The following is a 25,547-nucleotide window of genomic DNA, read 5'->3' on the forward strand; positions in this document are numbered from 1 at the left end:
ATCACTTCGGAAAAAGAAATAAGAAGAAAAAAGAAAAACCCTATATATTACATACCCCTTGCCCCTCCCTCTCATTGACTTTTAATATTTCAATCTACCCTTTATCCTCCCTATTATTTATTTATTTTTTAATCCTTATTTTTTTTACTCCTCTGTCCATATCCTGGATAAAGGAATATCACACACAAGATTTTCACAGTCACATGGTCACATTGTAAAAGCTATGTAGTTATATACTCATCTTCAAGAATCAGAGCTACTAGAACACAGCTCAGCTGTGTGTTTTTTTGACCACGTACCTTTATCTCTTTCTGCTTATTGAGAGCCAGTCTACTCAATGCGGAGACAACCACGTCAAATCATTGAAGACACTGCCTCGCATGTACCTTCAAAGCCTGAATGCGTACTCTGTCTTTTAAGCTCCTACTTCCAAGGCTCCGGGTGATTAATGGTTTCATATTAAATCAGGAGGCATTTGTTATCCCTACAATTTCAGGAAGTATATAGCCAGTGCTTAATTTACATCCTAGCAAAGATTGCGCCCCATGGACTTTGGTTGTCCTTAAAATAATATATTCTGTAACTGAGTACATTTGCATACGTTCTGTAGCCCACTCCCCACACCCATCCTGTGAGATACCATTGTTCCCACCTTTCAGAAGGGGAAAGTGAGGCTCAGATAACTGAAGGAATAGCTCCAGGTCGTCCTGTTAGTAAGAGGCAAAGCTGCCATGCAAATCCTTGCTCTTCTGACTCCAAGGCCAGAACGTTTTCCCTTGGCAAGTGTGACTTGCTTCGATGTACCGTTGCAGATGAGAGCAGTGCTAGGGAACCCTGGCATTATCCTCCGTGACCACGTCTGTTTTCTGGCCCACACAGTTAGCCCCAGCAAGGAGATCAAGATCGCGTCTGCAGGGAGGAGGAGCAGCATGAGTAGCTGTGGCAGCAGTGGCTACTTCAGCAGCAGCCCCACGCTCAGCAGCAGCCCCCCCGTGCTCTGCAACCCCAAGTCTGGTGAGTGGGTGAAAGGCATGACGTTCCTGATTATGATGGGGGAGGGGGTACCTGGGCAGATGTGTAGGTCAAGTTCCCTGGGAAGCAGATTCTGAAATGGAAAACAGTGAGTAAGGTATTTATTTGGACTTGCTCTTGAGTTAAACTCCTATGGAATGGAAGGGAAGGAAGTAGAAATAGGCAGAGGGAGAACCTGGGGGTCTGTGCAGTCTCAGTGAAGGATGCAGCTGACCTCATAGGGAGCTCTGAAATACAGGTGACTCTTACAGTTGCCTTGAGCTGGGATGAGGGGAGTCAGGTCTTTATTCCCCCAGATTGACCAGTCATTGGATGTGGCCCCCCTCTGGGAAGAGGACATGACTCAAAGACAGCTGAGGGTTGTCTGCCATTAGCACTTCCAGTGATGGGGGAGAATGGCTGCCTTAGTCCTGTAGGGGTTTTGGACCCCACTACAGCAGGGGAAACAGGGCTTCCCTGACTGTAACAGAATGTGAAGACCTGTTGGGGTCCAAAGCCCCTAGGGGGGAAGCAACCTAAACCCTCCCTGGATTTGACCTTTGGAGCCTTATGATTCCAGACTCTACTCATAAACTTCCATGCCTTCTTAACCCAGGAAATAAAAATCTGCACACAGTCTGTTGATTAAATTGCATTCCTTGACCCAATCACTTCTTCAACACCATAGCAATCTGTAATATACCTTTGCACCATACCTTACTCATCTCTTTTCTTTACTGCTCTCCTTTACTGGATTAGATTGCATAGTCCATCATCATAATTAATCATTGTCTTGAAAATGCCCTCAACTCACTTGCTTCTACTCCTCTCCTTTGTCTTGTTCACTTAGTGAATTTTAGAACCTGGGTGAGTCTGACTCTTTTCCTACTCTGTGTATACTCATGCTATTGAACTGTCCTAGAGAAAACCCCACACCCACTAGTCTCGCTTTCATGACCACTGTTCTAGTTTGCTAGCTGCCAGAATGCAATATACCAGAAACAGAATGGCTTTTAAAAAGGGGAATTTAATAAGTTGCTAGTTTAGTTCTAAGGCCCAGAAAATGTCCCAGTTACCACAAGTCTATAGAAATGTTCAATCAAAGGCATCAGGGAAAGACAACTTGGTTCAAGAAGGCCGATGAAGTTCAGGGTTTCTCTCTCAAGTGAGAAGGCACATGGCAAATGCAGTCACAGTTTCTCTCTTGGCTGGAAGGGCACATGGCGAACAAGGCTGGCTTTCTCTCCTGGCCTCCTGCTTCGTGAAGCTCCCTGGGAGGCATTTTCCTTCTTCATCTTCAAAGCGCTGAGTGATGGACTCTCTGCTTCATGGTGCTGCATCATTCTCTGCTCTCTCTAATCTCTTTCATTCTCCAAAATGTTTCCTCTTTTATAGGACTTCAGAAACTTACCAAGACCCACCCACATGGGTAGAGACATGTCATCACCTAATCCAGTTTAACAACCACTCTTGATTAAATTACATCTCCAGGGAGATGATCTGATTACAGTTCCAAACATGCAGTATTGAACAGGGATTATTCTGCCTGTATGAAGTGGGATTTAGATTAAAACATGGCTTTTCTAGGGGACATACATCCTTTCAAACAAGCACAATCACTAACCTCAATTGGGCCATTAGTCTTTCTGGCAGCCCTACTCCATTTTCCCTGTCCAATCACTCTCCTGCTCCCCTAGTGATGAGTTCATTCATTCTTCATTTTCCTCAAGTCTCTTGCTCTCTCTCAGCTGAAGATCTCCCTTCTATTTAACTCACAAGCTCCCCAGCCATAGTTATAGTCCAAACCAGCACATATGCTTATATACTATCCCTTCCTGCCTTTTAATGGATGAAACATCCATGCCCTGCCCAAGAGCATCAGCTCTTTATTGATCCTCTTTCTATTGCATCAGTTTTTCCTTTTAGTTGGATCATTACCACCAGTATACAAGCATAGTGTAATATTTCCATCCTAAAATGCCCTTCCCTTAGTGTCTGCCTACCTCTCCAGCTACCATGGGTTTTTTATTCCCTTTCTTCTAAAACTCCTTAAAAGAAATGTTGCCTCAAAGGAATTGCTCCCATTGACCTCCACAAAGCTGAATCCGGTGATCAATTTTTACTTTCCACTTTATTTGACCAATGAGCAATTGATCGCTCCTTTCTTCTTGATTTGGCTTCCAAGATACCTGCACTAGTTTTCTGTTACTATATAACAAATTACAACAAATTTATTGGCTTAAAACAATATGTATGTTCTGTCTCACAGATTCTATAAGTAAGGAGTCTAGGTCTGGTACAACTGGGTCCTCTGCTCAGGGTGTCAGCGGGCTGCAGTCCATGTGTTGACCAGGCTGCATTCTCTGGGATTTGTGCTAGAGAAAGATCTGCTGCTTCCAGAGCCTTGGAACTATTCATTCCCCTGCAGCTGTAGAATTCATAGCAGCTTGCTTCTGCAAAGCCAGCAGTGGAGATGGGGGTTTCTGTTGCTTTGAGTCTGACTTCTAGATCTTTTAAGGGGCTCACCTGGTTAGGTAAGATCCAACCAATCTCCTTTTTAACTAATTTAAAGTCAACTGATTTGAGTCTTTAATTACTTCTGCAAAATCCCTTGATTTTTTACCATATAGTGAAACCTATTCAAGGGAATGACTACCCCAGAAGCTTTGCCATTTTCTGTTGACTAGAAGCAAGTCCCTGTCCACACTCAGGGAAATGGTTATACAAAGGCATGATTCACTGGGGGTCATGTAGAATTCTGCCTGCCTCACCACTCCCCTCTGGTTCTCCTCTTAACTTATAGCTGCTTCTCAGTCTTCTCTGTTAGTTCCTTTTCATCTTTCTGGTCTGTAATTGGTGGCGCTCCACCCCTATCCCAGTTAAAACCTTAGTACTTCTCCTCTCTTTCTACTCTCATGACCTAAGTGATCTCATCTAATCTCAAGGCTTTAAGTACCAATAACCCCATGTCTGTCTCTGGCTTGGATCTCTCAACTCCAGATACCGATATCAACAGTATTCTTAGCATCTCAACTTGAAAGGCAGATGGGCACTTCTAGCATTTGTAAACCCAAATCCTTTATCTTTTCCTCTCAAACTTTCCCCTCCTTTAGCCTTCTTTATCTTAGTTAATGGCAAATCCATTATCCTTGTTGATTGCATCAAAAAACATGGATTCATCTTTGATGCTTCTGTTTTTCTCATACACAAATCCATCTATCAGCAAATCTCAGTGGTACCACCTTTAAAATATATCCAGAATTTTAATCACTTCTTACCACCTTCTCTGCCATTTGCCCTGGTCCAGACCATCATCATCTGAACCAGGTGTCTATGTAACTAGGTTAAGGTAGTCCCTGTCCCCTGACCCACTAGCTGCTCTGGACGGCTGTGGCTGTCTCTTCTCCAGTTCTTAGTGAGCACAGGGTTGATGGTGAAGTCCTTTATTTATAGGTTTTCAGGCAGCAGGAAAATCTGGAATTGGCAGTTGTCTTTGCAGTCTTGGTGGACAATAGCAGTGAACTGTTAAGAATAGATATCATGGGAGGACAACACACCAGTGTCTCCTGGCGATTTTGAGCTCTTTCTTCTGCTTACAGGAGAGTTTAGCCTGTGAGAGGGAGGACCCCTCAGGGTGAGAGTGTGGGCACCAGCACCTGCCATCTGGGTTTAAATCTGAATTCTTCTACCTGTTAGCTCTGGGACCTTGATACAAGCGATTTAGCTTCTCTAAGCTTTTCTTCTCTGCCTTATAGAAAAGAGATGGTGATAAGGACCAAATTCATGGGTTCTTGAGGATTAAATGAGATAGTGTATTTATAGCACCTAACATAGTGCCTAGCATATGTTGAGTATTCAGAAAAGTTTACTAGTGTTATTACTCAGGGGAAAAGGCAGCGTGAACGTGAAATCCTGGGTATTAATAAGGAAACATCTAAAGCCTGGATGTGTTGGATGTTGGTAGTATGTGGAGGTGTGGGGGAAAGTTCTGTGGCTTTCGGACCACTCAAGTCGGGCTTTCCTAACTTTGACATGTGCAAATGCATGTCAGGACTTAAAAGAAAAAAACATGAGAATTAGAAAACATGGGCTTTTTCTTTACGGAAACATTTCATCCCATCTTTTACCCCCACCCCTGGCATACTTGCTTCCCTTTACTCTGTTCCATTTCTTCTTTATAAATTAAGGTTAGGGTTATTTATGTTTGCTGTTATTATGTGTCTCTACTTAGCTAGAGTGTAAGCTCTGTGAGGCAGGGATCTTGCCGGTTTTGTACTAGGATGCTCACATTCAGGCGTTGATGAATGAATGATGAATGAAGAACTTGGAGTGTTTATTCCTTGACATCGTGTCTTCCTCACAGTGTTAAAGAGACCGGTCACCTCTGAGGAACTCCTAACTCCTGGGGCTCCCTATGCAAGGAAGACATTCACAGTAAGCCCTTCACGTTTTGTTCCCATCACCCCATTCCCCTCCGACTCTGTGTGTCCCACACCGCCCCCCCCCCTCCCCCTCCCCCTCCCCCTGCTGCTTGCTACTTGTGTTTTTAATGAGCCAGGTTAATGTGTAGCTTATGGACTGAGTTAAAAACTCTTTTCTTTCTTTCTTAGCAAAATTGTAATAGTAGGCTTTCTTGACCTTTAGGTACTAATATCTGAATTGCATTCATTAAAGATTAGGACTTCACCTGATTTATTATTAATACAGCATTTTGAATTCCTTTTGATGTGCCCTTTTAAAAAAGATTTCCATTTTGCTAATGTAATTACAGATTTAATGCAAATGTTATGATTCCTTTTGAATTCAAGGTAATTCTAAAAATAATTTACAGTATTAGGGGAGTCTTAATGTAGAGAAAGAAAACATAGGTTAGATTGTCCTAACATAAAGAATTGTGCTTTGGGGATGCAGGCATGCCTGGGGCTACAAGCACTGATGTGTCAGTGGTGCCCACCTGTGAGCCTGTCTGGGCCACCTGCCAGCCTTCCTGCCAACCCCCATGGACCACATCAGTTTTCCTGAAACGGAATCCAAGTGCTCTGATTGACCGCTCACCTGCCCACGCCCCTTCACCTGGGCTGTTTCTCAGTTACCTGACACCTACCTGACACCTACATCCAACTCTCTTTAAAACACTTCTCTTCCCTTCAGTCCTAACTTTTGTCCCTTTACCTCAGGAAAAAATACCATTCCACCCTCATTCACGCCACAAAGATTTGTGGAGGGTACTTCACTTTAGTAGCACTGAGGAATCGAAGCCCTCAGTTTCTGCACTCGGGCACTCCTTCCCCTCACCCCTCCTTGCTGTGACATTTGCTTTCTTGGATTTGAAGGTCAAAACCACTGTAATTGTAGCAGGTCTTATATGAAAAGGAAATATGTCCATGTCAGGGAAAAAGGAAAACTGCACATTTAGAAGTGAAATTAGGTATAATAAAGCAAGAACAGCAAACCCTAAATAAAGTAAGTAAAGTAGCTAAAAGTCCTTTTCAGAATCTCCACAAAAATTTCCATTTGCTTCCCTACTTTTCCTTGGTTACCAGCATTTGAGACAATTAATTGTGTTTTTTAAGTATTTCCTTTTGATTTATAAGTGCCAGCATTGCTAGTAGTTGATTTTCAATGGGTTTTGTCTGTATTTCAGTTGGGTTGTGGGTTATAGAGGCATTTTTTGGGAGCTGTCCAGGGAACAAAGCTGCTAAATCTAATGATGATCCTGTAGGAAAATGTACACTCCAGTTCCACACACCTTTTGGATCAGAATCTATTTGTAAAATGTGAACTTCATGTACTTATTCAGTATATTTTCTTTGTAGAGAAAAATGGTGTTTCAAGAGAGCCAAGAGTTCATATTTCCCACCATCAGTAATTTATATGGATTTTTTTTTTTTTTTTTTTTTACTTGGGCAGACGCCAGGAAGTGAACCCGGGTCTCAGGCACAGCAGGCGAGAACTCTGCCACTGCGCCACCATTGCCTACCCACCATTAGTAATTTATATGGTTACTTTAGACCTCTGTTGATATAACAAGATCTCCAAGAAGGTTCCATTTGGTTCCAGGGGCAAAGAACCAACCTGGAGTAAAAATTGCATCTGGAAAGAAATCTCAACCATGTTTTTAAGATCTTCTAAAACTTCCGTTTGAGTCTGATATTAAATTGTATAGCAGCCTAAGGAAGAAACAATCTGTCAGTTATTTATTGAGCAGTGTCCTCAAAGAAGGACCTTCTTTCTGCTAAACAGGTGTACATTTCCTGACCACATTTCTGCAGAGAGATGCAGACCTGTATCAACCTGTGTTTGTGATAGAAGCAAAGGGTTCAGTTCCCCTGATGAGGCAGAGAGGAAATGGAGGAGAGTTTGGCACAAACCTAGGCACTGTTTGCTGATTCCTCCTTGTGGTTTTCCTCTCTAGATCGTTGGGGATGCGGTTGGCTGGGGCTTTGTGGTGCGAGGAAGTAAGCCATGCCACATCCAGGCCGTGGACCCCAGTGGCCCCGCCGCCGCTGCAGGAATGAAGGTATTAATGGGATTTTTCTGTCCTGGGTTCTTCAGGCTGAAAAAATACGAGTCTTGCTTGGGTTCCAAACCTCTCTTATTTTGTGCTCTTTTTCATTTCTATCTTCTTTTTTAAAGTTCTCTTCTGCCACGGTCCTTAACCTTCCCCCGTGTCTTGACTCTCTTCTAACAGAGCTGTGTCTAAATACCTCTAGTCTGATGCCATTGTTTGGTGCCATCTGTACTTTCTCTCCCTAAGTGTCTTAGTTCCATTTTTGTCAAGTTTCCATTTCCTTATATGAATGGTGTTGAAATGAAGACAAAAGCATATGATGTACGGCCAGAAAGATAAGTTCGCTTACTTCTCTGGCTGTGCCTCTTTGGTCTGTAAGCCTTTCTTCACTTTTCACAATTTTCCCCCTTACCTATTAATACTAAGTTATTGGGACACCTGAAGAAATTGAAACGTGGGCTCCACACTTTATGTCAATGTTAAATTTCATTGAACATTGAACAATGTTGAACTTGATAGCTGTATTAAGTTGGTTACTCAGCATTCTTATTGTCAGGAAATGTATCCAGAAGTGATAAGTGTTAGAGGAGCATGATGTATGCAACCTACCCTCAAATGTTTAGAGATATAGATAGATAGATAGATAGATAGATAGATAGATAGATAGATAGATAGATAGATAAAGAATAAATGTTGCAAAATGCTAAAAGTTGGCGAATCTGGGTATCTGGGAAAGGAAGTATATTGGAGTTACATGTATTGTTTTCATATTATTTTTGCAACTTTCCTGTAAGCTTGACATTTTTTCAAAATAAAATGTTAAAAACCCACATTATTTTGGAAGGGGGTTCTGTTTTTTGTTTTTTTTTTTTTTTCCTTAAATCTTGTGTAATAACTCTGCTCCTTCTGTTCCGTGCAAAGTATATTTCCTTGGGGATTACTCCGGGTACTAGACTCCAAGAATAGCAAATAGTGAGAAAAAGGGGAAAAAACAGTGTGAGATATGGATGAAGGAGCTCTGGATTGACATCTTGGTTCTGCTAGTCACTAGCTCTTTGACTTTGAACATGTTCTATAACGTTCTCTCCCATCTGATCTTTCCCCAGGGTGCTAAACCAGTGCAGCATTAGGCATGATTTGGATTTCCACCACTCTGTGCTCCATCAGCCACCCTGTAGCACTGGTTTACATAGTGAGAAGGAAAGGTGGGCAGACAGGAACTGCTCAAGCAGCCATGAGCACAGATTACTGCCAATCTGGGCAATCGGTGCTGTGTGATTAGGGGCCGGCTCTGCCCCTGCTTTGGCAGTGCTTTAAACAACTCGTTCACGTGGGGAGCTACTGGCTGGCCAGGTCCTGAGCCCTGGAGAAGCTATGGGAGCCTTGTTGGCTACGGTGGTCTAGTTAGAGACCTTTCCTACGTCGTTACTGCAGTTGGGCGCAGCACCAAAGAAACCCAGAGCAGGAAAGTTGGCAGGATCATAAAGAGCGAGCATTTAGATTCAGCCGAGGCTGAGTTTTTCATTTTCTAATGGAACTCTTGGCTGCAGGAAGGATTTTATATTTTATCTCCACAGTGAACTGCCTAGTATAAATTATTTTGGGCAAAGTACCTTAGTTCAGAACGTACCATCTCTCACTTTGACTTGTCTCATGCTCTGACTTAAAGCGTGTTTCCTTTAGGGAAAGCAGTGGATTTAAACTACAGCTAACACCACCATTTTGCTAAAGCAGATCTATAGTGAATGTAATTGATTGTAGTCCATCTTTATTGATTGCCATGCATAAATCTGCTTGAGGCATCATCAGTTGGTTAATTAATCAACTCTTCAATGTATCTACACTGACAGATAGGTTCCCTGATATTTTTTCAATATCATAAGCTAACACTTCTTATGTGTCATGTTCTTAGTTTCTCGGGAGGCGTGCAATGGTTTTCATATGCTGTAGTGCAGCACAGAATTCACTGGAACAGCCTTTCCAAAATTGTATTACATGACTCGCTAATCCACAAAAATGTCCCACCCTGTAGTTCTGTGGTCAAAACATTTGGAACTGCTGCACACTTTATCCCCCTCTCAGAATTTCACAAAGCACATTGGCGTATTAAAAGTTCTGGCAAATCCTGCAGTATAGAAAATCCTGTTTTAGTTGTTTAATATGGCATTTAATTTAATGTAACCACTTAAATGGAATCTTTATTAAGATTGTAAGAGAGAGTCCTTATTATAAGAAGATGCTTTTAGTCAAACTGTGAATTGGAATTAATATAAATGTATATATTATACTATATAGTACTACATATATATATATACCATACTTTATCTATATATATATAATACTGCTTGTTGGTTAAATGAAATATGTAGTGCTGTTATGTAGTATAACAGTTAATGGTATATAAACCGTTTGTTAAATGAAAATGAAAATGACAGTGAATTGCATGTCCTTTCATATAGTTTAGCTGTATAGATGCATTTGAAATTACTTAGCACATTGTTTTCTTATCTGAAACAATGAGTAAATTATTTCCTATTTTAACACATATATTTGTTATAAGTAATTTTACTTACACAAGAAGCCATTTGCATAATCGGATCCTGGAGGCTTGTTTCACGGACCTGTTCCATCTCTGGCTGCCCTTGGCTCGGAAAACTGGAGGGCCGGGTGCGTACACTGTGCTGATGGGGAGCCCTCCAGGAGCAAGCCCTGGGGAAGGATCCCCTGGACTTCCTGTGCACTGATTGGCCTGCAGGGTCTGGGTGGCAGAAATTGAACAACATGCTGGCCAGAACACCACTTTGTAGTGTGTCTGGTTGCCAAGAGCCGACCTAGGATAGTTAAAAATGCTCTGCCTTGTCTCCAGTGTCACTCTCCTCACTGACCTCAGGCTCAACCCTCAGGTCAAGGCCCTGGTTCTCTCCTGATTTCTAATTGGAGAGAGTCCTGCATCTGGGCATTTGAGACCATTTCATCTAGCGATTATTTTATACTTTTACTCCGCCTACCCAAAATTTCACTTCTTTGCCTGCCAAATATGGAGATCATCTTATAACTGTTTCTCATGCTTACCATTTCTCTTTTTTTTTTCACTCATTTCATTTCACTTTTTTATTGAAATCAGGAAGTTTTAAATGTGGGTTACCCATATGTGAACAGGACAGACCCCAAACTGAAGAGGCTGCGTGCCATTTTCCCTGTTAAGATTTCAAGATCTTTCCAGACCCATAGGAGATCTTGCTTGGCTGGTTTCAATGGAACTCTTTATCCATGACCAGAGAGGATCCTCATGCCTGCTCTAGAGAACCTAGAAGAACCTGAGAGCAGATGTGTCAGTTGAGGAGTGATAAGGTCTATCCTTATTCTTTCTTGGACAGGAGTAGATAAATCTGTGACCTTTATGCTTCAGCCACCTAGGCCCAGTACCCGGTGACTTCTCTAAAGCTGGTTTAGGCTGGTGGGAGCCCCATCAGGCCATTAGCGTACAGGATGGGACTCTGCTCAGAGATGCATATGGGCGGGATAGATAAATGTGTACAGCAGGGGGTCCCAACCTAACTTCTATTATAGATAGAATTGAGTTTTAGTTTTATTTTAGTGAAATATTAGGTTTTTATACTGTCTCAAGCTTGTTTGAAAATTCTTTTAACTTCAGTCTTCTTCTCTTCTTATTTCCACTTACATTCCCATCTTCATGCAGTTGTAGCATGTTTGTTTATAAGACAAACAGATGAAAATTTGTCAAAGTGAGCAGATGTTGTCACCAGACAACAGAGGCTCCCAAATTGCAATGCCTTCATTTTAGCTTTGTCTGAATTAAGGACCCTATGAGAAAGAGAAAAGTCCACTACACATTTTCTAGTAATTGGAAACTAGACTTTTCTTCTACTACTCTCCTCCTCTGCCTTGAAGACAACGGCGATAGTGTCATCAAAATTATCACTCAATCCAGCATCTGTGAATTTGGAGTCCCCTTATTTTAGAAGATCTTTTACTTAAGAAATAAAATGTACAAACCTCTGGCTTATAGAAGTCCTTCCATTAGCACTAGAGCTCTAGGGTGGAGCATGAAATAGGGGAATCATCACAACTTTAGTCAACACACAATATATTTTCACCTAGAAAAGATTGTTTCCTGAATTTGCCCACGACGAATTCTTTGTGCATTCTTTAGAAACTCCATACCAATAGCTGCTGATTCATTTTAATGCAAAGGGAAAGGAGGAAAGACGAGAAGGAACCATAATCTACTGATTGTCTTCTGCATGCCTGACCCTGTACCATGCTAAGCCCTGTTGTACATGGGCCTTTTGATGTGCACGTCTAAATACTAATATCCTGGAGGAAGAAATGATTCCAGGAAGAACAATTCTCCTTCTGACTTCTTTTCTGCTACTTTGAAAAGGAAGCCAGTTCCTTCCCCCATGCTATTTTCAGGCTACACAGTCTGATGAATATTATTAAACTGGCTTCACTTCACAACCTTTAATGATATCCTCCTTTTATCACATCGCATGTGATTATGATTGTGCCTATGACTGCCCATCTCAAGTCACTCCCTCGAGTAGACCTAGTTAACTGACTCTGACACTTCGGATCCTCTCATGGCTTCCCATTACGATGAAAATCAACTCCGTACGTATTAAACGTCTGCTGACTCTGTCATCTGGTCCCTGCTCATCATCCCCTTATCTCCTAAACTGTTTGGCTTACAGCTCCGCTGGCCTGTCTGCTCCTCCCAAATACCAAGTTTGTTTCTGTCTAGGGCTGGGTGGCTGGTTCCACTGTTGTCACTCAAGTCTCAGATTAAATGTCAAAAATTTCAAGAAACTTTTCTTAAATACCCTACCAAATTCTCCCTGTCTTCTTCCATTTATCCTTTATCATATCACCCTATTTTCTTTGTGATATTTATCAGTACCTGCTAATATTTATTTATTCATTTATTATCTGTCTCCAGTAGCTCCATAAATGTAAAGACCTTGTTTGCCTTCTTAACTCTGTGTTCCCAGCACCTAGCTCAATTCCTGGCACTTAGTAAGAGCTGAAAGCAAATTTATTTGTTGATCCAGTGAGCCAGTGCTTCTACAGAACAGGCAAGGGCTCTCAATTATCGAACAACTGTATTGTGTCTCACACACTTCATATGCATCATCTTTTTATTGTTCTCATGACTTTTAAAGATGGGTGGGTAGTATTCTTCTGCTTTACAAATGAGGAAATTGGGATCCTGTTAGTCATTTTCCATTCAAACCTGATCTTTCTGCTCTGAAGCCAGTTTGCTTCCTATTGTATTATTTAAAAACTGCAAACCCATGAGTTAGAGCACAATAGGAGATAATATATTCCAAGAAAATCTTCAACCCTGTTAAACTGTCCAAAGATGCCTATCTTTCATGTCTCCTGCAGTTAACGAATTTGTGTTCTATTCAAAACACATTGTTCAAGCAATCACCTAGATTGGCTTGAAGAAGATCAAATAAATAATTCTTATTCTTGGCACTGGCCTGTCATGTAGGTCTGGGCTAGATGTTACAGGATCTTCCAAGTGAAAATATTCACTTTTGTTAGTTTAATCAAACACTTATCAGAGCAAACCATTCAGCCTTCAGACTGATGGAATTTGAACAAGCCTTACAAATAAGGAACAAAGGATACCCTTGCTGTTTCCTGGAAGGTTTATTTTTTCTTGTGGGAATAATTAAATCCCATGAGAAAAGAGCCTTCACATTTTCTTGAGGCCCTGTTTCAGTTCTCAGAGGTATTTCAAGACCCCTGGCTCCTTTTCTTGTTTCCTGATGTGATGAATTGATGGATGTGGAATTGTTGGGCCTCTTTCTCTGTTGGTTTCTTTGTCAAACTGTACTATCTGAGTCAGAATAAGGAATTGGTGATCATTTCACTACATTTTTGCCCTCTCAAAAATCCCTATTTTCTCATAGAGGAAAAAATTCAAAATCCTGCTCGTTTGATCTTTCTTCCCCAAACCTGTATACTTCATGGAATTTTCCTCCCGAACCGAGAGAGGCTGTGTTAGGCAAACCAGCCAACGTTCCTATTTGACTTCAGCCAAAACAGCTGAGGTGCTGAAGTCACAAATTGTGTAAAAATCATCACAGATTTTTTAAAATGCATTTATCATGTTTTGAAAGTGGTCCCTTTCCATTTGAGTTCAGGAAAGTCATATATGAGGGAAAAGGGCTTCTTTTGTTTGCTGTGCCATGTCCCACTCTTTCAGAGTTGTCGTTTCTCACTCAACTGAAATTGGTTGGGGAGAGAGACTGCTCTGCCTGTGGGGGACCCTGCAGCATAAGAGGGCTGCTTCTCAGGGCCCTGCTCTGTACCCCAGAGAGTCATACGTGTGTCAGACATTGTATTTGATCTTCATGAGATTTACAGTCTAGTGAGAGAGAGACTATGTCAGTCAGGGTTCTCGAGAGAAACAGAACCAACAGGAGAGATCTGTAAATATGAGATTTATAAAGGTGTCTCACACAGCCACGGGAATGGAAGAGTCCATAACCCATAGGGCAGGCTGTGAAGCTCGCACCTCCGTTAAAGAGTCTGGATGAACTCCACAGGAGAGTGGCTGGCTGAAGAAGAAATAAAACAGTCTCTCTTCACCCTTAAATACTTCAATGATTGGATTATTCATTGTGGGAGACACTCCTTAGTTGATCACAGATGTAACCAGCAATAATGCAATCAACCGACGGATCATTTAATGCACCAACTGTGCTGGTTTGAAAGGATGTATGTCCCCTAGTAAAGCCGTGTTTTAATCTTAATCCCACTTGTAAAGGCAGCTGTTTCTTCTAATCCCTATTCAGTACTGTATGCTTGAAACTGTAATTAGATCATCTCCCTGGAGATGTGATATAATCGAGAGTGTTTGTTAAACTGGATTAGGTGACGACATGTCTCCACCCATTTCGGTGGGTCTTGATTAGTTTCTGAAGTCCTATAAAAGAGGAAACATTTTGGAGAATGAAAGAAATTCAGAGAGAGCAGAGCAGAATGACATAGCTATGAGACGCAGAGTCCACCAGTGACCTTTGGAGATGAAGAAGGAAAATACCTCCCAGGGAGCTTCATGAAATGGAAGCCAGGAGAATAAGCTAGCAGATGATGCTGTGTCCACCATGTGCCCTTCCAAATGAGAGAGGAATTCTGACCGTGTTCACCATGTGCCTTTCCAGATGAGAGAGAAACTGACCGTGTTCACCATGTGCCTTCTCATTTAGGAGAGAAACTCTGAACTTCATCAGCCTTCTTGAACTAAGGCATTTTTCTCTGGATGCCTTTGATTGGACATTTCTATAGACTTGTTTTAATTGGGACATTTTCTCAGCCTTAGAACTGTAAACTAGCAACTTATTGAATTACCCTTTTAAAAAAGCCATTCCGTTTCTTGTATATTGCATTCCAGCAGCTAGCAAACCAGAACATCAGCCTTCCTGTTTATCAACCCACCACGGAATGTCCTTGCAGTAACTGTCAGGCCAGTGCTTGGCTGACCAGACAACTGGATGTAATCGCTTGGACAAGTTGACACCAAAACCTAACCATCACAGAGACTAATCAATTAATCCCACTACTGAATATATAAATACAAACTGAGATAGTAGTATGCGTGCCTATGTGCATAGTTATTCCATATAGAAGGGTCCCAGAAGGGAGATTTGTACCTTGGAAGAAAAGAATAAAAATGATAACTAGACTGCAGTGTGAGAATTTGAAAAGGGGAAGGGTCAGTGAATTACAGCAGTGTTTCTCACCTTTTTTTCATTATTACCTCCCTATGGAGACAATTTTTTTAGGCATTTTTTTCCTATTCACCCCTTCCCATAAGATTCTGATACCATGTTAGCTGTATATCTGTTTATATACTGTATATGGGATTGTGTTTTGTACATAAAAAGAGTAAGACATTTTATACCCCAAGAAGACATTTTCTTCTCTAGAGGCTAGATCATCCCCATTAAGAATGCATACATTAGAGGAAGTAAACTCAAGGGCTTTTCAAAATTGTGTTTTAAATTGGGCCTTAATTTCCTTACACCAAAATACACAGATTTTATGTGTACACTTTGATGTTTTGTCAAATATGTACATCTGTGTAACTACAGATAAAAATATAGAACATTTCCGTTGCTCCAGAAAGTTCTCTCATGACTCTTTCCAGCGAATCTTCTCCACCAGAGGCCACCACTGTTATGATTTCTGTCTCCAGAAATTAGTTCAGATTTTTAGAGTCAAACGAAATTCTGGTTCCACTCCTTATGCCTGTGTTACTTTGCCAAATTATTTCGCCTCTCTGCATCCTTTTCCTCATCTGCTCAGCGAGGACATTTGTACGTTTGTGGTGACTTCCTCACGGGGTTGGTGAAGGATTGAAGGAAGTATTGTGTGCAGAGCCCTTTGGGTCATGCCATGCATGTCTCTCCCTCCTTCTCCTCTGGCATGTACTTGGGGCACATCACTGAGAGACCTCCAGCTTTATTCAGCTTGTATAATAAGCATGAAATTTCTTCAGTTTCCCCACATCCGTCTCTAACAAAATCTAGAAAACCATTGCCAGAGCTGGCTACTGAAGACTCCGGGTCCTTTCTGACTGATTTCATCTTTGCTCCTGATAATGCTATCACTAATACCCTCTGTTTCCTTGCTTTCAGTATTCTCCCAGGAGCATCTCTGACTTCTCCTGGGCAATCATTCCTATTACTTTTCATCGGACCCATAACATTCCCTTTATTGTGTGGCTCATTCTCATGTTCACCCAAGGCTCATGCTTCTAATTTGTGAGTGTCACTAGGTCATAAGATGAAGAGCCCAGACTTAGATGTCAGACACCATGGGTTTGAGTCACAGGTTTACCACTTCTGTAGGACCCAGGATAATTACTTGAACTCTAATCTAAGCCTCAGTTTCTTCACCTTTAAACTAAGGACTGTTATTATCACTCGTAAATGGTAACCAGTTCATGATAAACACTCAGTAAGTGTTTGTAGGTGTCATTTATTATATTGCTTATTATAATCATTATTGTATTATTCTTAGTTCTGGCTGATTGTTGCTCAATTATCTTTATATTTACAAATACAAAACAGAAATAGTAAAACAATGGCTGAAGGGGGGGAGGGTCTGTGTAATCACACATCTCTACCCTATTACAGAGACCAACTCCAATTCGATCTCTGTCTAGACTTAGAAGTGCTAAACCTTGATGTGTTAGTTTGCAAGCTGCTGGAATGTAGTATAACAGAGTGGAAGGGCTTTTATAAAGGAAACTTAGTAAGTTACAACTTTACAGTTTTAAGGAAGTGAAAGTGTCCACATTAAGGCACCAATACGAGGTTACCTTCACTCAAGAAAGGCCGATGGGTCTAGAACATCTATGTCTAGGAAGGTGTCTAGCTGGGAGGTCACGTGGCTGGCATCTGCCGGTCCCTTGCTCCTGGGCTCCTTGCTTTCAACCTCTGTTCCATTGGAGGTTCCTCACTTTGCCTCTCAAGGGTTGGCTTTCATCTCTTGGCTTCCTTTGGCTCTCTCCAAGTTCTGGCTTGCTTAACATCTCATAGCAATGTCAGCTGGGTTGCAAATATCTCCAAACATCCATGTCTCTGTTCTCCACATGTAGGCATCTAGGTCAGCTCTGCCGTGAAGTTTTTGTTGGCTCTGAGGTTTCTCTCATTTCAGATTCTCTCCAAAATGTTTCCTCTTTTAAAGAACTCCATTAAACTAATCAAGACCCACCTTGAATGGGCAGAGTCAACCTCTATCTAATCAAAAGGTCATACCCACAATTGGGCATGCTGCCTCTCCATGGATATAATCTAATCAAAAGTTTCCACATGCAGTATTGAATCACAATTAAAAGAAACCGCTGCCTCCACAAGATTGAATCAGGATTAAAACATGATTTTTCTGAGGTAAATAATACTTTCAAACAGCACACTTAGTTTCCCATCAAAGAGAAGGCACATTGACTTTAAGCTGTGTCCTGATTTCAAAGTTATTAAAATATGCATCTTAGGGGTGATGCAACGGGGTGGCTCTGCAGGCAGAATTCTCACCTACCATGGCAGAGACCTGGGTTCGATTCCCGGTGCCTGCCCATGCATATGTTTTCATATATGCGTCTTAAAATCAGTGAACATTGGTATCAGCTCAAGACCCAGCCCCACTAACTATACACTCAAATCAGTGGGTTCGTTTTTGCTTTCTGCTAAACTTTAACATTTAGCTGAAACTAAACATTTTTATTCACATCTGTGGAAAAAGTCCTCTTTTACAAAGCAAAGAAATGGCAAGTTTTTGAAACATCTTGGCATAATCTTGTGCTGCTCCTAAATTAATATGCAGTGGGTGTTAACACCTGCTTTCTTGGTGCCCAGTCCCTGGAGAAAGATGAATGCTGAGAATTGGTCAGCCCTGGGGTCATCTAAGGCCTCGGTAGATTTGATTACTCTGCTTTGGGGATGTCATACGTGAATAGTTAGTGTGAGGCCAATTCCTGTGATCCTTCTGGAGGATTTCACAAAAATCCTAAGACTGCCCCCAAGTGTAAAGTCAGGGACCACCCTAGACTGAACTATACCTGGGATAGATTCAAAGCTAAGCCAACCAAAGCTAGGTATCTCCTTCCAAAACCATCCTGGAATTTATCCATTGCCAATCCCATCTTGGGAAGTAAAGATAAACATAAGTGTCTACTATTTCCCCTGGCATGCAACTGGCAGAAGATTCCAAAGTTTTAGACGGTATTTACATTTTGATTAGGTTCATTTATGAGTGGCTCTTTGAATCTTTCAAAACAGTGGTTAAGACTAGTATTTTTTTCATCATGTAAAAATTTGAAAGCAGGCAGTCCAGGACTGGCATATGTCCCCATGGCCTCAGATCTCCTATGGTACTTTTCACTTTGCTTGGCGTCCATTCCCAAGGTTACTTCGTGGTCTAAGGTGGCTGGTTTTGTTTTTTTTTTTAATACTCACACACATACAGTCCATCCATAGTATACAATCAGTGGCTCACAATTTCATCACATAGTTGCGTATTCTTCACCATGATCAGTTGTAGAACATTTGTATCATTCCAGAAAAAGAAATGAAAAAAAAAAGCTTATATATCCCATACACCTCCCCCTCATTGACCACTAGTATTGCAATCTACCTAATTTTCTTACCCTTTATCCCCCCTATTATTTATTTTTTATCTTTATGTTTTTCTCATCTGTCCATACCCTGAATAAAAGGAGCATCAGCCACAAGTTTTTCACAATCACAGAGTCACATTGTAAAAGCTATATAGTTCTACAATCGTCTTCAAGAGCCAAGGCTAGTGGAACACAGCTCAACAATTTCAGGTACTTCCCTCCAGCCACTCCAATATACCATAAAAGGTGATATCTATATAATGCATAAGAATAAGCTCCAAGATAACCTCTCGACTCTGAAATCTCTCAGCCACTGAACCTTTATTTTGTCTCATTTCTCTCTTTCCCCTTTTGGTTAAGAAGGCTTTCTCAATTGTGGCTCATCCCAGGAATCATGATCCACGTTGCCAGGGAAATTTGCACCCCTGGGAGTCATGTCCCATGTAGGGGGCAGGGCAGTGAGTTCACCAGCTGGTTGTCTTAGAGAGAGAAGCCAAGGTGGCTGCTTTTTAAAGCAAAGTCTGTACTACCACCTTGTTCCTCTCAGGGCTTGAGTATTTGCACTTTCTCTGACTAGTTCAAATTGTTCTACTGGCTGAGTTCCTGTCTTTGACTGGTTCGTCTTTGCCCTAAGACTGTTTTCTACCCCATTTGTCCTCGGGCCCCATGCATGTATAGACTCCTTCCATCAATACCATTTTGGAGCCAGAGGGGAGGAGCTACAGAAGCCCTCCAGGCTGGCCACACCCAAGCATGCCCTGTGGCTGGTGTGGGTCTTCTGAGACCACCCTCAAACCACTTTGACTTCCGGAAGTAAAGGAAGTCATTAATAATGCTTAAAGCATAAAACAATGGAATAAAAGTTCAGCTTTTATTCTTGTTTCTTTTGTAGGTTTTTTGTGTTGAGTTACTTTAGAAATTAAAATATATTGGGATAAAAATACTTTTGTAAAAATGTGTTTGAAATTCACCCATTTATAAATGTCTCTTGGGTTTCCAAAGTGTAATTTCAAGTACCAATAATCAGAAACTTAAAGCTGGAAAGATTCCTCTGGTTCTTAATATATGATGGGGTAGGGGGTGGGCATAGGCTTCTGAGAGAAAGTGATGAAAACTGTATGCCTCCTTCCAGGAAAAATAGGTGTGTGTGTGTATCACATCTTGCACACAGTATAATATTGCTTGTAGATCTTCTAAAACATATCCACGGACCCCAAAATGAGAATCCTGCAGTTTAACCATCTCACTTTGCAGGTAACGAAAGTAAGGCCCGCAGAAGTGAAATGCCTTATCCAGGGTCAAACGAGGTCAGAAGGATCTGCTCAGTCCTGACCATGTAGTTAAATGAGATACTTGTCTTAGACCAACCTCAATGCCTGGCCCGTTAAGCCTTCAATTTCTATTACTTCCATCCCTCCTCTACCTCACTACCATCACCATCATTTCAGCAGCCAATATGATCTGGGCTGATTTGGGTATATACTATCGTCAACTGTTTCAAGCAACAACAGCCACAATGCCTTGTGCTTGTATAACAAGTGTCAGGGGATGTACATTCTCATAGCTTCCTGAAATGGAGATGTCTAAGTAATATTAGCTACATTTCACCCAGAAGAAAATCAGACCCCAAGTAAGTTATTCAGAGCCGAGTTAAGAGTAAATTCCAGTTCTTCTTTTGCCATGAACTCCATTTTGGGGTATTGGGCTTGAATATAATCCTGTTGTTTAAAACAAGACTAAGCAAGGACATGGAGATCCTTGAATGAATGCCCAGAGCATGTTTCTCAATCCTCACTGTGAAACAGAATCACCTGGAAAACTCCTAAAAAAAAATACCCAGAGATTTGGACTCAGTTGGTCAGGGAGGGGTGAGGCCCAGACATTGGCAGACTTTTTGGAAACTCCCCAGCTGATCTTAATGTGCAGCCAAGGGTGAGAATTTACTGACCGAGACCTCTTAAAAGACTGAGAGAATGCTGCAGAAGCCTCATGTTGTGTGATGAAGAGCTGCCCTGATTTTCATACCTCCGATTCAAGCAGGAGATGGTGTTCCACAGTTAGTTTTCAAAATACATTGTGAAGGCATTTGGATGGTGTCCTTTTGGGATGGAGGTATTTCCTTGCAGAGTATCAGGTTGTAAGCACATTTGGAAATTTATTAGCTCTATTTGATGTCAAAACTCATGTGGAGAAAAGCAAGCAAAGAAGCAGCTCCAAAATATGAGTAATAGTTTTTGATGACCCATGTTGCTTATGTCCTTATCTTAATTGCTTTTAATCATTGTGCCATGTGGCATTTAAAGAACCCAGGCTCACCTAACTGCGGTGTAAAACGCAGCTCATGGGCCTTGCACCTAGAGGTGAAATTGGAAAATGAGGTTCCAGCCCCATTTTATGGTGAGGCCATCAGAGAACAGCTGTGGTCTTATAACCTGGAAGCTTCCACTGTACCCCATTCTTTTTGAGGAGCAGAAGGTTTTCAAAGAAAAGTGTTCATCTTGAAATCTTAAAATGCACTCTGTGCTTCCCCAGGCAATTTTTTTTTAACCCAAGCAAATTTTAATGCTAGGCAGAGGAGACCAATTTCATATTAATTCAATTATACTTTGCATCTTTCGTTTTAAAATGTAAAATATGGGCATTTTCTCTGCTGAGACAAAATGTTTACTTTCCCCCCCCCCCTTCTTCATACCTAGACACATACCTCTGCAGACTTGGCAGAAGCGTGTGCCGATTTATGGAAAGTTCACAGAGCACGTTTTAAATGGGGTCTTGCTTGCTGGAGTTGGGAAAATATGGATTGCCAGCCATCTGCATAAGGAGGGCTACAAGAGTCCCACTTCACCCGGGAGGAGAAAGCGCCTTTGTCGTGGCCACATGTGACCAGCTGTGTAGCCTTCAAACCATGGGACTGTAAGGACACTGTGTTCCTAGATCAGTGGCTGGCTGGCATGGACCCGCAGCTGGGATTCATGAGCTCAAGTTCCCCTGCACATAGCCAGTGTTAGAACCTGGCACAAACCATGCGTCTGTAAGCCCGGAGATTCATGACGTCTCCTGCCTCGGCCTTAGCCTGCAAGGTGGAATTCCATGGGCTACCCAGGTCTGGGTGAGCTGGAATCCTGGGCTGTACTCCATCTGTGGAGCACAGACTTGCATGCCTCAGTCTCTGTGGGAGAGTCAGAAGCCCATTCTCTTTAAGAGTTTTTGAGCTTGTAGAAATTGGAGAGAACTAGCTGGAGAAAAAAATAGATGTTTGTATACTATTAGATGCAGTGATGGCCATACCCTTCCCTCACCACTTCATTCATCACTTCCATGTGGAAGACTCCCAAGTCCCATCTCCACATAAGCTCCCCCAGAGCTCCAGGCCTGTATTCCATCTCATCGTGGACACCAGGGCCCACTTTGCTTAGCAGCATAGCAGTATCTCCAAATCCAAACTTTGCTTTAAACTTGCTTTTCCTGCTAACCCCTCTTTCTGTCATTGCCACAGTTATTCTTCCAGTTAGGCAGACTTGAGACCTGGAGCTCTCCTGTCTCTCCAGCGATCGTCCTTACCCTTGTCAGCACTGGCTATACAGCTATAACTACAGTTCTAGCTCTTTTGTCCTCTGTCTCAAGCCTAGGTGACTCAGTCTTCTTCTTGAGCATCTGGTGATGGGTCTGGGATTTCTATTGGTTAGCAGAACTGGCTGTTGGGAGGAAGAGCTGACATTCTTGTGGGAAAGTGAAGACAAGCTGGAGACTACCAATCCCTTTTGCATTTATCTCTCACCTCAGGGGACAGTGAGGACAGGTTGTAACTCATCACCATCTCTGTCTCCATATTAATAACTTCCTTTTTCCACTATTCATTCCATATTCTCTGGACCCTCAGCAAGCACCTCAGTTGCTTATGGTTCTCAAACCTTCATTTTTGATGGGTGACCTTAACTTTCATTCCTGAAGGTTCTGAAGTGGGACCATAAAGGAAGCTTGTGAGGAAATCTGGAGGAGTCTGGGCCCTCATGGTCACTATTGGACCAGAGGGTTATCAATCAGGAAGGGAGTTGAATGTGGAGCAGGGGAGAGCAAGGGTAAGCTGGAACTCTCTGGCACCTCTGCATCCATCTCTCATTGCACCTACCCATGACAGCCATGAGTAATGGCTGCTGCTTCATGTCCACCTTCCAGATATGATGCAAATCTCTCCTGGGGCCAAATCTAACCTGGAACTGTACGGGGAAGGGAATCTGCAAAATGAAATTTTAGTTTGGCAAAGTTGACACCACAACACTCCAACTATTTTTTATATTCATTTTTTTTTCTAATAACTACCCTGTAAAATGTCCTCTGTACAAATATGAGAAAGGGACTGGGGGGAAATAAACATGAGATCCATCTAGTAAAGGAGAGGGAGGAAGCTCTGATAAAGGCATGCAATGATCAACACAGTCCCTGGTACAGATGGCTGAATATGGAGCTGTATTTATTATATATCTAGAGAGGTTGCTTCCACCTTTGTTTATGTGAGCAGAAGCTATCCCTGTCTTGTTCCCTCTGCTTTCTTGAAGTAGGGCCCCAACATGGGTGAAGTGTTTTTTAAAGATAGGAGCCTTCTCTTCAGTCTTTTCTCTCCAAACCTCTAAAAAGAACTGGTTCTAGTAGACTCTAATCATTTACACAACATGGTTTGTTTCAGCTGGTTTATAAGAGACAGAAGAAATATGACCGGACTGCACATATCAGCCTGGAAAATTTTCCTGGAAGCAGTTTTGAATGCCCAGAATGGAACAGTAAATTTTCCAGGGTTAGCCTAGAAATTAATCACTTTTTTTTTGCAAAAATGTCTAAGCAAAGGAGTTTTGGTCCTGGCAAAGAACCTGTGGTTTAGTTTTCAAAGTAAACATTCACAGGCATGGAAGCTGGCCTGGAGGATGGGGCACTTATATAATTTAATATTTCATATAGTGTATGGGATGGAGGAAGGAAAAGTGCCAATGTTTGATGAGCATCATGTTGGACACTGTACTAGTTGCTTAATATATTTTCTTCTCCGATCTTTGTAATAACCCTCTAAGCTGGATATCAATTTTATTTTACAATGGAGGCTGAATGAGTTTGAGTCATAACTTCTGGCTATGCAACTCTTATATCTTGCTTTTCTTCAAGTGTGTTCAAATTATTTTGCCTTTCTGCTCTATGTTTCTCCATCCAGCTAATACTGGTAAAATGTGTTATCAACTCTGTGAGGTGTTAGGAGTTTCTCTAGGAATGGAGATTTTCGAGAGATATCCAATCTCCAAATCCATAGAGTTCTCTGTGACTGCAGTGTGGAGTTCCTCAAGATAATGTGATGTACAAAATGATATACTGGGCCAAACCCACTTTTTCTTGCTAGATGAGTCTATCCCAGTCCTTAGCCAAATGAGCCTGGAGGACTCTCTTGATCCTTTAACTCAAGTTATTGAACAGACAGTCCTGAGTAGGTGGGTTGGCAACCCCTTTACCCTGACCCACAGCTTGCTTGGTTCTGAATATAACTCCATGTGCTGGTAGAAAAAGGAAAGGTTTCTCCCCATGGGACTAAAACAGAGACCAGCTGCTTGGCCCCCTCCTCTGGTTCACCCAGCACCATGAGGCCAGCAAAGGATAGCTAAGGTTGCATAGGTCAGATCTCATCCAAAGAGACGTTGCTCTATATCCCGCCCTCTTTATAATCTGTTTACTCTTCCCATCAAAAGTCTACCAACTAGATGGAGACCTACATGTCTCTGCAAAACATGCACATGAACACACACACACACACACACACACACACACACACACAAGTACACACAGACATTTTGTTCTTAGCCCTGATTAGAGCAGCACCACTTTGAGAGTTGGAGTGTGTATGTGTGTATGTGTGTGTGTGTGTGTGTGTGTGTGCGGCTTTTGGCTTACCCTAGAGGTTAGATAATATCCCCAGCATGCTAGAGGCCTCCCCTTATGAGTGAAATAATATTTGAAAAAGTGCATTGCATTGATAAAAACAAAGTTACAGTGAAATTAGTTGCCTTTGAATAAGCTTAATGTGCTATGCCTTTTCTTAGTAATCTATCTCAATTTAAATCTTGGGTATTTAGTAATTGTTCATTTTATCCTAATCCAGAAAAAAAGTTTAATTACTTTCTGGGTGTTCAGTGGCTATACGCATTCTACATTCAAACAAATAATTGGGTAAGATGTTCTTGTGGAGGAAAGAGTTTGGGGTCAGGGAGAAAGTCTGACTTTGTTGAACTTCTTTCCTCTTAGCCATAAGTTTCTGTGGGAGGTTAACCCATGGTCCTGTGGGAGTGGATACATGCGTAGAAAAATCCACTCCTTGCCCCAGTTCTGTTTATACTAAGGAATTTACATTCTCCACAACTGTAGTAAAATGAAAAAAAAGGTTCCTGGGAGGTTAGGGCCGAATCGTTGGGATTTCCCATGATAGGAGTGTCTAATGGGCCAGGAACCACACCTGCTAGATCATATGCTAGTGAGAGGACAGGGTGGGGCCAGCCACACCTGTGGCCATAGGGTGGGGGCTGCCACGTGGGAAAGGCCAACCATGTGATTAGGGGGTTAGCGCTTTGAGCCCCTCCTGCCACACAACCTTTTTGACCTTAGGAAGGGGATGGGGGCTGGACGTTGAGTTCAATCATGTTATGTAATGTGACCCCAGATCAATTTGGGACACTAACTTAGAACTGGGAGGAGCTTCCAGGATGGCAATGACATTGCTGTGAGGGGAGAGCAAACTTGCTTTTGTGACCCTCCCAGATCTCGCCCAACAAGTCTCTCCTTTTGGCTTCTTATTTGTATCCTTTCAGTATAATAAAAGTATAATCACAAATATAG

General features: G+C 41.9%; 1 protein-coding gene across 1 annotated transcript in view; it reads left to right on the top strand.

The window, feature by feature from the left end:
• The window catches only part of DEPTOR (DEP domain containing MTOR interacting protein), a 168,101-nt gene that overhangs the window by 115,860 nt on the left and 26,694 nt on the right, over positions 1-25,547 (top strand). Inside the window, exons 6-8 of the mRNA XM_077167555.1 lie at positions 880-1,014; positions 5,375-5,445; positions 7,427-7,531. Coding sequence (XP_077023670.1) covers positions 880-1,014; positions 5,375-5,445; positions 7,427-7,531 — 311 coding nt within the window. The remainder of the gene's footprint in view (positions 1-879; positions 1,015-5,374; positions 5,446-7,426; positions 7,532-25,547) is intronic.

Source organism: Tamandua tetradactyla, chromosome 6, assembly GCF_023851605.1.
Source record: "Tamandua tetradactyla isolate mTamTet1 chromosome 6, mTamTet1.pri, whole genome shotgun sequence".
NCBI lineage: Eukaryota > Metazoa > Chordata > Mammalia > Pilosa > Myrmecophagidae > Tamandua > Tamandua tetradactyla.